At 44.4% G+C, this 16,024-nt stretch overlaps 1 protein-coding gene across 6 annotated transcripts in view; it reads right to left on the bottom strand.

Annotated features, from left to right (window-relative positions):
- The window catches only part of PPP1R12A (protein phosphatase 1 regulatory subunit 12A), a 125,264-nt gene extending 118,350 nt beyond the window's left edge, over positions 1 to 6,914 (bottom strand). For all 6 annotated transcript variants that reach the window (XM_082308246.1, XM_082308245.1, XM_082308243.1 and 3 more), the window contains exon 1: positions 6,547 to 6,914. In XM_082308246.1, coding sequence (XP_082164372.1) covers positions 6,547 to 6,783 — 237 coding nt within the window. In that variant the 5' untranslated portion in view covers positions 6,784 to 6,914. The remainder of the gene's footprint in view (positions 1 to 6,546) is intronic.
- Between the last annotated feature and the right edge of the window lie 9,110 nt (positions 6,915 to 16,024).

The raw sequence follows: 16,024 nt of genomic DNA, 5'->3' as shown, positions 1-16,024 counted from the left end.
AGTTAGAAGACTTAAGTTGTATCCCTGCTAATGATTTATATTGACTGCTTCTGTCTCCTACCCTCAAGGCTTAGCTAACAAACTGAAATTTAGTAATTTGGTAAAAAATAACACACTTGCTACTACAATGCCAAGATCAAAAAGGCCTCAAATCAAGTGTGTTCACATCAGCTTTATTCATACATGCAAGAGCACATCTCACCTACTCTTACAAGGTGCTTTCGATAATTTATCATGAAAAAGATGCTCTAACAATACCAAGAATATGCCAGAATACCATGGATAAAGCTTTACTGTAAAAGCAGTATTAATACTACAGTGAAATTCATAGCTACAGACTAGCAGAAATCACCCCGAACATTAGCTTCAGTAAATACTAAAGCCCTACCAGCTGAATTCATCCTTACACTGAACAGAGAACTCTTCCTCCATGACTAGGTAAGTTTAAGAAATCTGTCAGTTACACTAACATGGAAACTTCCTTTAAATAATTACTATGTGCTAGAATTCACTTGGGTTGTTCTATTTGTGCACAAGAAATATCCATAGCAATGAAAACTGCTATGTAACCAGACATAGAAATGCCAGGTTCAAACCTGACAGACCATGAAGAGGCCAAGAGAAACTTGGAGATAATAAACCTAAAAAGGTGAAAAGATCGTTACTTGTTTCTTTCATAAAACACCAAGCAAAACACAATGCAGTGTTTAAATTTCCACTATTATACTCAAAGTGTATTATGAAAAATCACATCTCTTTTTCCTCTTCTTGCCTCCATTTCAAAGAGTTAGAAAAAAAATCTTAGATGACAAGATCAGTAGGAAGTTAACAAGTACTTATTGTAGAATCTGAACCTAGCTACTGTAACTACGGAGAAAAAGATCTATAGCCCACACAAGAACCAACTCCTATTACAAAGGGGATTTTAAACAAATATGTCTCTGTAGTCTAATCACTGAGTGAAGTCAACATTACATTTATTTCGGGACTCATTTTCTCTGTGCTTCATTGTACAGATGGAGAATTAAAAAAATAAATCAGGATAATGTAACACAGGCTGAGGAAATGACTCCAAAATTCTCAGTTGTACATCATCTACGAGAGCATTAGATGGTTTGGTGGGTAGGAGGTTTTCTCCCCTCCAAACAGTGAGATTCCAGCATCAGGTTCATAACTGAGTACAAATCTTTCTCTACAAAAGGAAGTTCTCTTACTTGACAGTCTTGAAAAATTAACAGGTTTACCATACACAGCAGTATTTTCACTCTCCAAAAGAGGCAGTGCAGAAGTCATAGCTAGGAGGTTACTACGGCAGCTTTGAGCTATTTCCATACCTTCCTTACCCTTGGTTGTTGGGTGCTGCTGCTATGACGCAAACACCCTAGAGATTTAAGACTGTAGCAACCTGTTCTTTGCTCTTATGACTTGACATGCTCCACATGCTGTGGCCCCAGCTCAAATACATGAGCTGTGTTATCATTCATCAAAAAGGATCCCAACAGTGCAGCCTTAATGCCCTCTATCAAGTTCTAAGCCAAAGGGATCCAGTGCTGGTAGATTTTACACCTCTTTTTCATCACTCCCTGCTGTTTGAAAGGATGTCGTAACAAGGACAACAGTTGATGTCTACTGCAACAATACCCTTTACTGTATCAGGTACGATGAGTGTGTCACCAGGAGTCCTGACAGAATTTTTCACGTAAACTATTGCTGAAAGTCCTGTAAAGGAAGGTACTTCTCATCCAAGAAATAAATCCCACAGAACCCACAGGAAATATTAAGACAGCAATATCTGCCCTTAATCAGTTAGAAAGAATCAGTGTTCAGTGAAACACACTTGTGAAGAGTTTCTCAGCATCTTAATTACTACTGAGGGATCAACACAGCAGAGTCCTACAGCAGCGGCATCAAATCAAAATTTCTGTTTAACACTGCATACTGCTATGCCTGCAAACTAATATGTAACCATGATGTGGGTAAAACAGTCTCACCTTCATATTCAATTTAGTACTCAAAGATTTGCAGAAAAATATAGATATTTGGAACAGAGAGATAACCTTTGGGGAACTTTGCTTAATTAAACTGTACTTGTCCTAGGCAAAAGAGAGCATGTGAATCCTTCATTAAGCATGAAGAGCCTCTCTTGCTGTTCAGTCTTCACCAGTGACAACACCTACAGTACTCAATGATCCCCATGCACAAACAGCCAAGACAGTTTCCCTCATCTTACCTCCAAAGCAGTACCCTCCCCAGAAAGCAGCAAGATCAAGACAGCAGGACATGCTCCTTTCACGCTATGTCGTGGAATTAGGCCGCAGCACCCACCTTCCTCATCCAGAGAGAATGAGGCCAAAAACCAGGTTACCGCCTCCTAAGTCTGAGCAGACTCAAAGAAAAAGGGCAGCCAAAAAGCAGGCTGCATACATTGTCATACCTAACCACAGCCTAATCTCAACCACCTTCTTTATCAGGAGCGTGCAGGTACTCCACAGTGCACACTCCGTGCTCCCAGGGGAGCAGCGTGCACAGGAAACCCAGCCTTCCAGGAAACTGGTCGCATCGCGGTCCCTCCCCACCACATGCAGCCTTCCCATGGTGCTGCCCAGAAAGGGTGGGCTCCTCTTTGCTGTACAAAGCTCTACGGAACTTTTAGACAAACTACTTTCAGTCACTTAAGCAATAAACTAACTAGAGCTAGTGAACCAAGTCCTCTTTCATGGAAGGCAAGGAAAGAGAGGAAGAGAGAGTCCAAACTCTGAGGAAGGATAGGTGCTAAGCTTTCAGGATGACACAACTGAATCCCATCCCAATTAAACATGACTGCCCTAGAAGGGACCAGGTTTTATGGAAAACAGTATATCATCTCTTCTTCACATTATTGCAGAATATGCCAATTCCCCCCACACACACACACTCTGCGGAAACTATTAATCTGTGAGGTCACAGCTCACCTCTGGGCTCCATTTTCCTCTCAATTTCTCCTTACGTTCAATTGTTAAGGCAGACGAGAAAAGCTGCGCTATCTAAGTTAGATCTCATCCTGCATGACAATTGTCCATGAATGCAATATTTAAAAACAATCAACTTCAACCTCCACTGAATTAATGGAACAGACATCTGATTGTACATTTAGGGTCTAATTTAAAAATAAGTTTTCTGGTTTTACAGACATATACACACAACACGTATATAACGTAGGCTATTCCAGCAGAATACATACTACCCTGCTGCAATATGCTACACTGCATGTATCTCCCATAGACAGAAAAATGGCATACCCAGTTTTGTCCTTTGTGCTGAAGGGCTAACCTGAATGTATGCTGAAACAAGTTCTTAAAGAGAATGACATTTGAACCCAATATTACATACAGGAATAATAATCATAATCTAATGAATTTTTTCCCCTTCTGCAAGATTTTTAACTCAAAGAAATTTAATTGACATGTCCTCAGATATGATGCACTCAAGTCCACTCATTTATGTGCATGCAAATATAAAACAAAATCACCTCACTGTCAAGAGATGAAGAAACTACCTGCATATGCTCTCCTCCTCCCTCCTCTAAGCTACCAAGCTGATTGTTATTTTTTCTTTCCCCTATGCATTAAGAGAAACAATTCCACATAAAGCTTTCTGATGGTGATGACATTCTAGCCTGTAGGAAAAGCTTGGCTAATGGCTTTAGTAACAAAGCTTGATGCTCCATTAAAGACCAGATCTGAAGTTCACCAGAATTTCAGGATTGATGGTACTTTCCCCTCAGCATTTCCAACCACCTGGGCTGTGGAAAAGAAAACACAGCTTGAGTCTCTTCCTATAACTGTCATAGCTAGCTGGAAAAACAAAGGCTGAATAGTATATTAAATATTTAATTCTACTGCCATTTCAGACACATGCATTTGTTGTACATAACTGCAAAAAAAGTTAGATGCAAGACAAAAAGGACACAACCCAAAAAAGGTAGAGTTACTTTATCTTTACTGAGATAAATTTATTCCTGTGAAGCAGTAAAATCTACATGAGATCTGACAGACAACACACACAAAAAAAACCAAACCACAAACAAAAAACATAAAGCAACAGCAAACCATGGCAGTCTTAAACACAACAACCTGGACTTTGACACAATTGAAATCAGTCAGACAAAACTCTGTCAGAAAGAATGACAAGTTTTTGCAGAGTTTCTGTCAGGAACAGACACAGCTTTGTTCCATGCCACAGCCAGATCTGATTAAATGAATTCATGATACAGACTGCATCATGTATGATTTGCACCTTTCATATGGCATATTAGAGGAGAAAAAAGTTTTATTGATAATAATGAAGTGAAACCATACAGAGTTGGTCATGCATAGGCATTTGTTATATGGCTTTTTTTTTTTTTTTTTTACTATCAACAGGCAACATTCATTTACTGGACTGCCTCAAGAGGACTGTAGCTTCACAATTGATCTTCTTATTTGTTTTTACCATCATAAAACCAGAAAAGTGCTCTTCGGTATCACTAGAAGAGGAGGAGGAGAGTGAGCAAGAGTTTTAACAGTGATGTAAATCTTCACCTCTGTTCCCTTAGACTTTGCCCTTCCAAACTGCAAGCTGACTACAGGTAAAAAGAAGGGGAGAATAAGCTCAGAACGATCTTGATGAAAGCTTTGTTGTATATAGTATCAAAGACATTTTGAAAATGCCATCTGGATTTCATGAAGAGAGACAACACCATTCATCTCTTATTCTAACAATAGTTAAACCAAACGTCATCCTTTCCTACCAATCACTGGAGTACAGTAACTTGTAGACCAAACAATCTAACCAGTTAAGGTATGACTTCTAATACAGAGCTCCCTGGAAGCATGAAGCTATCGTATCTTGATTAGAGAAGGATAAATACATAAAACCTCGCTATGAAGTGAGAGGCTAGCCTGAAGTCAGGTAACTGTGCTGTAGTAACATGCTGACAGGCTTAACCACAACACACATTCATTCTTCCAGTTCAGTTCACAACTGAAAGTAAACCACTACCCTTTACGTGGGAGCACGCAACAACTTATACACAGGAAATGGAGCGAAGAGTAGTAGAATTTTACATCTCATGTTCAGGAGGGGAGTCTATCCAGTACTATGGGGCAACGTATGTATTTGTAGAACCTCACATCCTTGAAAAATCAATATGGGATGGATAAAATATATGAAATAAAAATGAGGTGGTGGATTTAAGAAAAACACTGTATAACAACAATGTCCTAATTACCTCACCTAACCATTTTGGGAAGGCTTCTACTTGGTCAACCTACATCTCATAATCATTAAGATTTTTTTTTTTTTTAACTACTTAACAACTTCTAAGCTTAAGAACAAGAAGGCAGCCCGTCAAAGAGCATTTTTTGCTTTCTGGATATCCAGTAGATTTAATATTGTGTGGAAGCTTTTGGCCTTCTAGAGAAACAAAAACTATTCAGGCAAACCCGCATTATCTCTGGATTGCCACAGCCTTTCCTTATTTGGCTAACGTTTTGAGATTCCAATCAGACTGCTATGAAGTTCAACATGCACAAAGCATCCATTTTGAGGAAACTTCACAGCCAGTTTCCCTTCCATTCCCCCCCTGCCCCAAGTGAAAGTTATCTGCCTCGGCACCGGCCCCCCTCCCACATACCCGCACCAGAACAAAGCAATATGGATTCGGTTTTCCCCTGCTCTCCAACGCACGAAAGGAAACTGTGAGGGCCCTGCTCCCCTTAAAGTTCAGCTTTCACACTGCGGCAGAAGCCATCGCTAAAGAAAGCCAGCAGCCTGTTATTGATATACGTTTCTATATTAGGAACAAAACACTGGTTCCCCGTAGAAACCGGAGAGAAATAGATGATCCGTCCCTCCGCGGGCAGACAGGAGCGGGGTTTCATCGGCTCAGCTGCTGCCAAACCGGGGGAAGCAGGAAACTGCCACCGGGGTGGCGGGCAGGGGCGGCCGGGGAAGCGCCCCCGGGGCCAGCCCGCCCCCTCACCTGCCGGCCACCACCCCTCCGCCGGGGGGCACCTGTCCCCGTCCCCCCCGGGCAACTCGGGGCCGGCCCCACTCCCCCCGTCCCTCCCGAGGGAGGCGCTGCCAACAGTGGAAGCGAGGCGAGCGGGGAAAGCGAAAGAGGGTCACCGGCACCTCCTCCCCGCCGAAGGAGAGGCCCAGCCGCCCCCTTCCGACGCCCGGCCTGCGGGGAGGAGGCGCAGCCTCTCGCCCCCTCCAGCCCAGCCGGCCCCGGCCGCTCCCCCGCGGCCCCCTCCGGCCGGCCGGCCGCCCCCGAGCCTGACCCCGGTCGCCGCCGCCGCCTCCCGCCCCGCGCTGCCGGCCCCTCCCCGCCCCGACACCCCCCAGCGGAGGGGAGAGCAGCCGCCTCCGGCCCCTTCCTCCTCCACCTCCTCCCGGGGGGGGCACTTCGCCGGCCGGCCTCGCCTCTCCCCCCCCTTCCCTGCCTGCCCCAGCCCCGGTCCCGCCGCCGAGCTCGGCCAGGGCCCCCCCGCCGCCCCCGGCCGGCGGGAAGGGCTCCGCACCGACCTGGTGGAGCGCGGTGAGCCCGTCCACATTGGCGTAGTTGATGTCGGCGCCCCGCTCCAGCAGCCGCAGCACCTCCTCGGTGTCCCCGCTGGAGCAGGCGGCCAGGAAGACGGCGCCGTCGTCGAACTTCACCTTGGTCTTTTTGCGTTTGACCACGGGCGGCTCCAGGTCGGTCTCGGAGCCGATCCAGCGCTTCAGCTGCTCGTTCCGCTTCTGCTTGGCGTCCGCCATCTTCATACCCCGCTCCTGCCTGGCCCCGCTCGCTAACGCCGCGCCGAGGATAGGCTATATACCGCCGGTATCCCACAGCGCACCGCGGCCCGCACTCGCCCTCGCTCGCGCACCCACCCAGGCGGAGGGCGCAGGGCGGGAGCGAACCGGGGGCGGGGCGGCGGCGGCCTCGTTAGCATAATCCCGCGAGATTTCCCGGCGGGGCTGGGAAGAGCCGGGGAGGGCGGGGCGGAGGGAACGAGCGATGCGGGAGCGCGGGAAGGGGCGCGCGAGCGGCGCGGGGCGGGGCGCGCGGCGTCACTGGCGGGCGGGGGCCGGGCGGGGGCGGGGCGGGGGAGTGCCGCCGCCGCCGCCGCCGTTGCGGCGTTGTGGCGGGGGCGAGGCCGGCTCGGTTTGCCTCGTCCCGGGCCCGTGAGTTCAAGAGTTCAGCCGGAGGGGTCACCGGCTTCCCTTGCCCCGCCGGGGCGGAAGATCCCCGCGACCGCAGGGGAAGAACCGGGTCGAGAGGCGTCCGGCGGCGCGGCCCCGCGCGGCGCCCGCTGCCTGCCCGGGCCTCGCCTCGGGGGCGGCCGGGGCACCGGGCTGCTCCCGCTGCGGCCCGGGCCTGCCCTCAAGGCTGAAAAAATACGCTCAAAAAGCGATGAGGGCCTTGCCAATAAAACGGCCGACACCGAAGGGTGGCCGGGGACATCTCCGAAACGAGGCGTGGGGGGAGAGGGACCGGTGTGGTTTACTGGGGCCTCTGGTGTAGGGCTTACACCCAAAAACCTAAGCCAGGCTTGGGGCGTGCGGTTCCCTGGGGCTTCTGGGGCTGGAAGCCCGGTGCTCTTCCACCTCTGTTGGGCAGCTTGGAGGTGCCGCCTGTCCCCGCCGGCCGCCTCTGCCTCATGATGCCTCAACATCAGCGGCTTTGCAGATGCAGCCGCTTGGAGGAAAGAAGGGAAGAAACGGGGCGACTTACTGGGGATCCTTTCTTTTGGGAGGGCAGATATGTCCGCGTTGGGGCAGCTTGCTCTACAAAAGCACCGTCTCCCGTTTGTCCTGACGCTTCTGCGTGCAGCGGACAACTCCCTGTGCTTGTCCGTTTTACTTAAAGTTCACTTCCATTATCTGAAAACCTGGGGTAGCACATCCATCTTCTCTGTTGGGAGAAAACAAGGAGTAACAAAGCATACAGCATTTGAAGATACAAAGACTAAAATGTATTCGTTTAGAGTTGCGACTTCTAGGAACCAAGCTATGATACGTAGTAAATTTTTTTCCATGTATAGCATGTTTTCTTTAGCTAAAAGCAATACGTATTTTGTTTCAAATTGAATCATCTCTGGGGATAAAATGTGGTTTTAAACTTACTGGAAAAAAAGTTTTATTTTCAACTAATTACAGGAAACAAAGTATAGTTTGAGAGGGTCACCAAACCTCATACACTTCAAATTTTGCATGGTTTGTTCTTTTCTAATTATAATGTCTCCTTCTTACGGTGGGCAGTCTCACAGCCTACTCAGGCTTCAGTATTTCCATTTCTATTGATAAAAATGTCAGCGGCATTTTGCAAGAAATAGTAGTTGTAAGGTACCTGCAGCAATGTGTTGTTCTTAAGGTCTTTCAGAACAGATTATTTGCATAGCATCCGTCACGTTTACTCATACAGCAGTGCATGAGATACAACGCACTGACAATTTGCAGGCGCAGTGTGATTGTGAATGAAAGACGACATCTTGTAGTCAGGATGAAAGATTTGCCAGGGAAAGATTTGCAATCGAAGTAGGTGGATGACCGATTACCTGGTGCCTAATGTATACCGTCCCATTGACAGCCTGTGTGACTATCCAGAGGTACAGTTTAGGCTCCTGGGTTTGAAAGCAGGGCTGACTCTGCATAATGCACTTCAGAAGCAGCCTTTGCAGTGTTTATTACTCAGACGGGTGAGTGAGTTGTGCTTTGGCATAGTGCTGGTACCATCGGGCCAGTGTGGCCAGTTACCGGCCGGGAGCTTGGCTGCATCGACAGGCTCACCTCTAAGGAGGGGATTTGTGCAGGCTCCAGCCGCCTGCTCTGGTCTTTCCTCATGGACAAACTTCCTTGGGGACAGACTCTCAATCCAGTGCCATTTCCTAAGGAGCTGAAAACTATAACCCAGAAAAAGGTAACACAAGATAACAGCTGAGTCCTCCTTCCCCAGATGCTCTGATATTTTACATGTACCCTCCCCAACATGCTTCTCTTTCTCTCTCTCAGTTGGCTGTCTGAAAATTTGACTCTTCAAAGAAACCGCATATCTGAAGAATGTAATACACTGATTTCAGCAAGCAATATTTAAATCAAGTACTTTATTAGCAGCAAAGTAATTCTAGGCAAATTGATAGGCACTTATTCAAAACGCGCTCTCTTAGGAATTTCATTGTCATGGAGCATGTTTTTAGGTTTCCATCAGAGCTCCAGTCCCTTCTCCTCAACTTCATTCTTCCAGCTCAGCTTTTTCTTTCTGGTCATGGATCCTGCTTTAACTCCTTCACCTCACTCCCCTGGGCTCGTTAGAGAAATGCAGAGGTTCTACAGCTCAGAAAGCACATCTCTTTTCTGTTCTTAAGTATCATACAGTCTGGTTTTAAAGACCAGATCTAATACTTTCCTTTTATTCCTTTCTCCAGAGCATTTTTCACTGATTCAGCTCCACCTTTTCAGAGAACTTCAGCAAATACCTTTCCTTACACTGCAGCCATTTGTATGTTCTACATTCTTGACTTTATTTTTCCTTGACTTTTTTGGTTTTTTGGGTTGCACTTCATTTGGAAGTTATGTTATGTTTGAGGCTTTTTACAGACTCCAGAGGCAACGTGTAATTCATTTATGCAGCCAGCTGAAATTCAGATATTCCATATATATGGAGTATATGTGCCTTTCCCAGATAGCTGTGCGCTGTGCAGTAAATTATATGTGGTCCTTGAATGTGATCTAGCAAAGCATATGGTCTTCCTTAAGCAAAAAGTAAAGCTGTCATTCATGTAAACTGGTTAATCTCTGCAATTGTTCACATTTTCTGTATTCAACAAAATTCAGAATGAGAAGGGAATAATGACAAAAGTAATAATAATAATTCTTAAAACTTGTTTTTAATTTCTGCATTTTTTCTCTCTCATATCTCACATATATATGGAGTTTATAACTTCGATAGCAAAGGCATACTGGGCCATATTCTTTACCCCATCCTACCAGTTTGATGTCATTCAATATCATTGTAAAATCAGTGTAGCTGAGAGGAGATGAAACCATCTACAGCTTCTAATTCAGTACTAATTGAGATAAACATATACAATTACCAATAATATTTGCTGCAGAAATCTGATATTCTTTTCCAATTATCTGCCTAAGCATGGAGGGTGAAATTCATCTGTGCAGAAGGTTAGACCAAACCCTATCTATTAAGGCTCTCTTTGAAGACCATATTGAAATGAGTATAAAATTTGTCTTAAAACAGTCATTACTGCAAGGCGATATCACAAGATTGAATTAGATAACTGTGTAGTAAGTGTGCATGCGTGTTTACAATAATAATAGTATGCTAACAAGAGACACTTACATTTTAGGTAACTGATGTGTGCAACTTAAGGACACACAAAGTAGACCTAGTTTTATCAGGCCGTTTTGATGTATCTGTACCAGACTACCCAACACACTAGATGTGCTGTAGAATCCTTTGTTTGTGTCTATATACATAGCGCTAAAGGTGATCGAATATGTAATTTTCCACATACAAATACTAGCACTACATTTGGTAGGATGACTTTTCTCTAGAGGTAACCATGTAAACATTTTCAGAGATAGCACCTATGCATGTATATATATTTTCAGTTAATTTAATGGCAGGCTTCAAGTGATCAATAAAATGATTTGGCAACGAGACTGTTATCGGCGTGCTTTCTGGTTTTCCATTTTTTCTTAAAATCATTACAACCATTGTTCAAAGCTATTTCACGCGGGCTTCTGGACCACAGAAGTACACAGATGAAGCTTTTCCTCTACCCAAAATAGTCAGCTTCTGGGATGGAGAATTTTTGTTCTCCTAAGGATAATTGTTGTCTTGTCTTTCATCCTGAACAGCAACAGACACAGCGTGGCTTCTAAAAATTTTGCTGTAACGTTTTTCTCTCCCTGGTGAAGAAAACTAATATATCAAAGTTAATTTCATCAACTCCAGCTCTGGGAAAAAATGGATTATTTGAAGAGATAGTAACAAATACTGTATATATTGACACAAAACTTTCTGATAAATCTTCCAGATTTTTATAAAGAATCATGAATTGTAAAAGGAGAGACGGGATAAGAAAATATAAAAGCCTTTTTCAGCATGAGAAGTCCGTGACAGAGATACTTATCATAAGAATAAGGCATTTATTTCGTTTTTTTTTATTTGATAGTCATAGTCCTTTCTATTTTTAATTCTGTGTATTCTCTACTCTGATTGTGTGACAAACCCACACAAGTAACAGTGAAAACTCTGGTACATTCCTTAGCCAGAAAAAAGAGATAAGAAAACTATGCACCAAGTGCTATCGAAATTTTAAAGTAAATTATGTAAGAAGCAGACTTCTCGCTCTTTGATTTTGTCGGTTCTGAGCAAGATCCTTACACGGAAACCCCACATTTCAAGGCGGGTTACTTTTTGATGCTGCATAATCCTGAGTCACCAAAACCAAACCCAAAACTACCATAGCAACCAGGGCACATATTTATAAACGATGCAGTTCTGAATCGGATTCGCAATGGTGTCTTCTCCCAGCGTCTTTCATGAGCTTTATGCAGATTGCTCTCTCCGTATTCTTGGATGGCAATGCAAGCTAACATTTAAACTTGAGTCAGATAGAGATGCTCTCACACACTTCTGTGTGTACCCATCTGTTAAACCAGCGTTTGGTCTACTGACAATTTCAACAGTGCATGGGTTAAGCTAAAAATAGTTGTCTTGGCTAGTAAAAAGTAACACCGTGGCCTTTAGAAGTAGGGAAATACACTTATTTATAGAATTGACTTTATAAAACCATTCTTACTTTCAATTAAATTTAAGTTTTGCCTAGTCACTTCAAGAAAAAACAGAACTGAGCCATGCGTCGTGTAACAGAAATCCAGGCGCTCTGTTTCTATTCAGTCTCTGCAGTCCTGGGAGTGCTCCATGTACATGGATGTAGACATGGGGTTAGACACTCCGCCGTGACAGTTGTCCCTTTTGGCCTCTTGCTGTTGAGAACAAGTATCTTTGCTTTATTCTGATGTCCAAAAGGCCACATAATCTTACAGTAGCTTTTATGAACCTCTGTTCAGCATTTCTGCAGGTAAAGTGTTTCTCTTCCAGTATCGTGTGTGGCCCGAGTCAAGGAGCGTACTGTGGAAGTGCACGATTTAAATACTGAGGGGGAAGGGAATGACCTGTCCCTCTGAAATGCAGGCAAGATGTTCCCTGGGAGCTGCATTCTGAACATATCTGAACACAGCTGAAAAACATACTTCCAGGGCTGCAGGAGGACGACGCGGACAAAGAGAAATGAAAGACAGCCTGTTCTAGCTGCTCACTCGCAATGCAAATACACATGCACTCAAGGGTTATTGACAGCTGTGACACTTAGATTTCTGCCTTTCTGCTACCAGAAGGTATATGCATTTCCTTTTTAAATATTTGGTTTGGTATACGAAAGTGTCCTTTCTCAAACTTGGGGTTTAAAAATACTAAAATCTCTGTGTGGCTGAACAATTGGCTCAGCTTGGATTTTGGGCATCTAGGAGTGTGCCCTGCTGCTCATGGTGCCCACGGGCTCTATTTTTATGGGCCAGCAGAGCGTACGACATAACTGCACGCTCACATCATGTTTAGTCTTAGCAATGTAGTAACATAAGTAACACACCTATATCACTGACAAAAATAATGCCATCCTTTAGCCTATTGAGACAGCCATTAAAAGGAAAACCAAGTGTTTTTTTTTTTTTTAAAGAGAACTGGCTGATAAAGTATAGCAATGCTTATCTATAAGAATATTCATAAAGACCTGTTTCCCTGAATACAACAGAAACAAGGAACTGAAAGCAGTTTCCTTGCTCAAAAATCACTTTTTCCAGTAGTTCGGTGTCCTAATAAATGCTTCCACTGTTGCTTTTCTGTCCTCTGTATTTGTTACTAGCCCCGTGTTTGCTATGGAAAGTTACTTCTGTAGGTAACGGCTCAGGCTACAGCTTAACTGATCAGACTTCATCCCAAACCATCAGGTGACTCCTTTGGTGGCCTCCTATTGTTCCTTAGCACAAGGCCATAAAGAAATTGAATTGCTTCATCCTGTCAGTTCAAAAGAAGAGTGACTTAATTGAGACAATTAATCTGAGGCGTCATTCATCTGCAGCAACCACTAATGTGACACTAAGGTACTCCAGAAGCTTTAACGTCTATATCATGAATGCACAGGGCTGTACACTTCAGAATCTTCTTAAACGGCTTCTGGTTTGACAGGCTTATGACTTTCAGCCCTCATCTGATGAAATCACATTTCCTAACCATTCCTCAGTTGGCTTGCTGGCCTGCAACTCCCCCGGTCAGTCATCACGGTAACTCAAAAGGCCCCATTGAGAAGGGACCTGTAAAAACCCCTTTCCTTTAGCAGATGCTTAAAGTAACTCAAAACCATCTTGTTCCCACCAAAGCATTATTTCGTCACATAGTGTAAGATGAGGAAAAGGCTGTAACATCTAGATCTTAGCCGAAATTTTTTCTTTCCCTAAACATTTTGGATTTATGATGCAGCCTTGTCTTTACCCAAGAGAAAGGCATCTCTTCCAGCATTTTCTCAGAGACCTAGGCTGAGGTTTCACTAGATAACAGAGACATTCAGGCAGGTTACTGCCACGGAAAGGGCCAGTCCTCCTTTCTTTGTACGGCCTGTTCCCTGCCCCTGGATGCACAGACACCATTCCCAACCTTTCCTCAGGCTTTGCTGTTTATTTGGCACCTGAGTTGTCTGCACTGGCAGACTATTTACTTCTTGGCTTGGCTGGTTTTCTGCTGGTCTAGCAAACTAAGAGACTCATCAAAGGGTGACAGGAGGCTTCCAAAAGAGATGGGAGCGCGTGGCCAGGCCTGAGGAAGGACAGAGTCACTCTTCTCAGAACCAGGGAGACATTATGTAGGCTCAACCATCACATGAAATGTCACCTGTAGTTCTAGCTGTGACCATCCAGTCATTATTTTTCCTCTCTGGGAAGGTTTCTTTAATGGTTTGGTGTCCTTTGGACCTGGATTCTGGCTTGTGGAAAATAAATCTGCTAACTAGAGAAAGGCAAGCAAGCACTGCCAAGTTAATTCCCCATGCTCCTTTACCCACCATTTTGTCTCCTCCGTGGAGGTAATGTATCTGTCTTCGTTTCGCTTTCTGTTTGTTTCCACGTGGCAGCTAGCAAATAGGATTCTCTGCAAACACGGTAGTGAGTGGAGGGCTAGATAATTTTCATATTAAATAATAAAAATAACCTTCTCATTCTTGCAGTCATTATTTTAAAAAGCGACAATCTTGAGAGGACACACTTAGCACACACCCAGTCCTGGGAGTACAGCAACAGCGGCATGAAGCGAGCCAGGACCCCAGCTGAAACTCACCCCCCAGCCACCAGCAGGCAATGCCGACGTTCGTCTCCCATGTCTGCCTGCCCCTTCCTCCCAGGCATGTTTGGGTTGTGGTCACCTCCCCGCCTGCAGCACTGGTATGGCTACTTCTTTATGATCATGAAACAGGCACGGTATACTTTGACTTCAAGCACTAACCAAGATCTAAAACACTGATTTTGCCGAGATCAGACACTTGGCTCCAGGTTGCATTAAGCATTCCTTGATTTGTATTTTTATTTATGTGCATTTTGTTGCTCTCTCCCTCTAATGGAACTGGCTCAAGAAAGTAAAGGCTGATCCTAGAAAAGTTCTACATTACACTTATTCTGAGGCAAATGGGTGGACAGGTAGATGTGAAATGACATTATTTCAACTAGATCTGAATCTGAATCTGAATTCTCTCAGTGCCAGGAGGCACACAAGGCGCGAACATCGTTCTTCCACTTCGATCGGTCCGCGGCTGCGTGCTCTGGAGTCCCAAGGGCCACAGCGCAGTCTTCCATCGGTTTCCCCCTCAGGACACGACCGATCCAGCTCCATCTCCTCCTCCTCACTTCGTTACCGATTTTCTCCATCCCCGCCATTTCTGATGCTCGTCGTTTCTGCAACTTTTTTTTTTTTTTTTTTCCCCCGGGAGGAGGTGGTTGGCCTCCTGCCCAACCCCCATGACTTGGAGGGCCAGTGGTTTTTCTGTCACGGTGGCCTTCCCTTAGGCTGCGTTGGTTCGCGGCACCTTCTTCAATTTTATCCGGTGCACCCTCCAGAGAGGGATCCCCTATCCACCACCCAGGGGACGCGCCTTCTAGCCGTGCAGCCCCAGCCGAAGGATTTCAACTAGATAATAACAGTAAAATTAACTTTCTACTTGTGTATATGATTATAGTTTAAAGATACAATTTTAAAATTGAATTGTTTGGATTATTTTGTTTATTAACATTTTGGTTACTTATCTAGCACTGTGGGCCAATAAGTAGAATAACTAATGGGAAGTTGTAACATTTCTGGCTCTGCATCTGAATCTTGATTTTACATGGGATAAATAACTCAAAGTTCTTAATTTTGCATTTCTGACCTCAGTTTGTATTTAAACCTCAAGAGCTGAATAAAGAATTTTGATCACATTAATTAGAATCCTTCCACTCCCAGTGTTCGCAACTTAAAATTTAAAAGGTTTAAATTAAAGCCGTAATAAAGATAGAAAAGTCTGCTGGAGATAAAGCACCCAATGCTGCAGCTTCTTTTGCAGTGGGAATTTTGATTGAGCAAGGAGCTCTCTGAAAAAACGTGGTCTTGTGTGTTAGAAAACACTAAAGCAATTTCTGTGCTAAAATGTCTGCGTTACAGTTCTGCGGGTCCTGTATTTAAAAAAATCAGGTTTTGCATAATTTTGAAATTGTGCATAATATTAAATATTATCATCTTGATAAAATCACAGTGTTACTCCCAGGAAAATAAATGGCAAATGATTACTTCAAAAGGAGAAGGAGCTAGCCCTGCTTTTTCATCACTTTGCATTTAGATAAGATTGGAGAAGAGGCCTAACTACCATAGAAAAGGAAACAGTGTAAAAAATCAATAGCTTAAAGTACCATTCCGATGTCTTCT

This window comes from Platalea leucorodia (assembly GCF_965183815.1).
Source record: "Platalea leucorodia genome assembly, chromosome: 4".
NCBI lineage: Eukaryota > Metazoa > Chordata > Aves > Pelecaniformes > Threskiornithidae > Platalea > Platalea leucorodia.
Note: the sequence above shows the minus strand (reverse complement) of the source record. Positions and strands in the feature narration are given on the sequence as shown.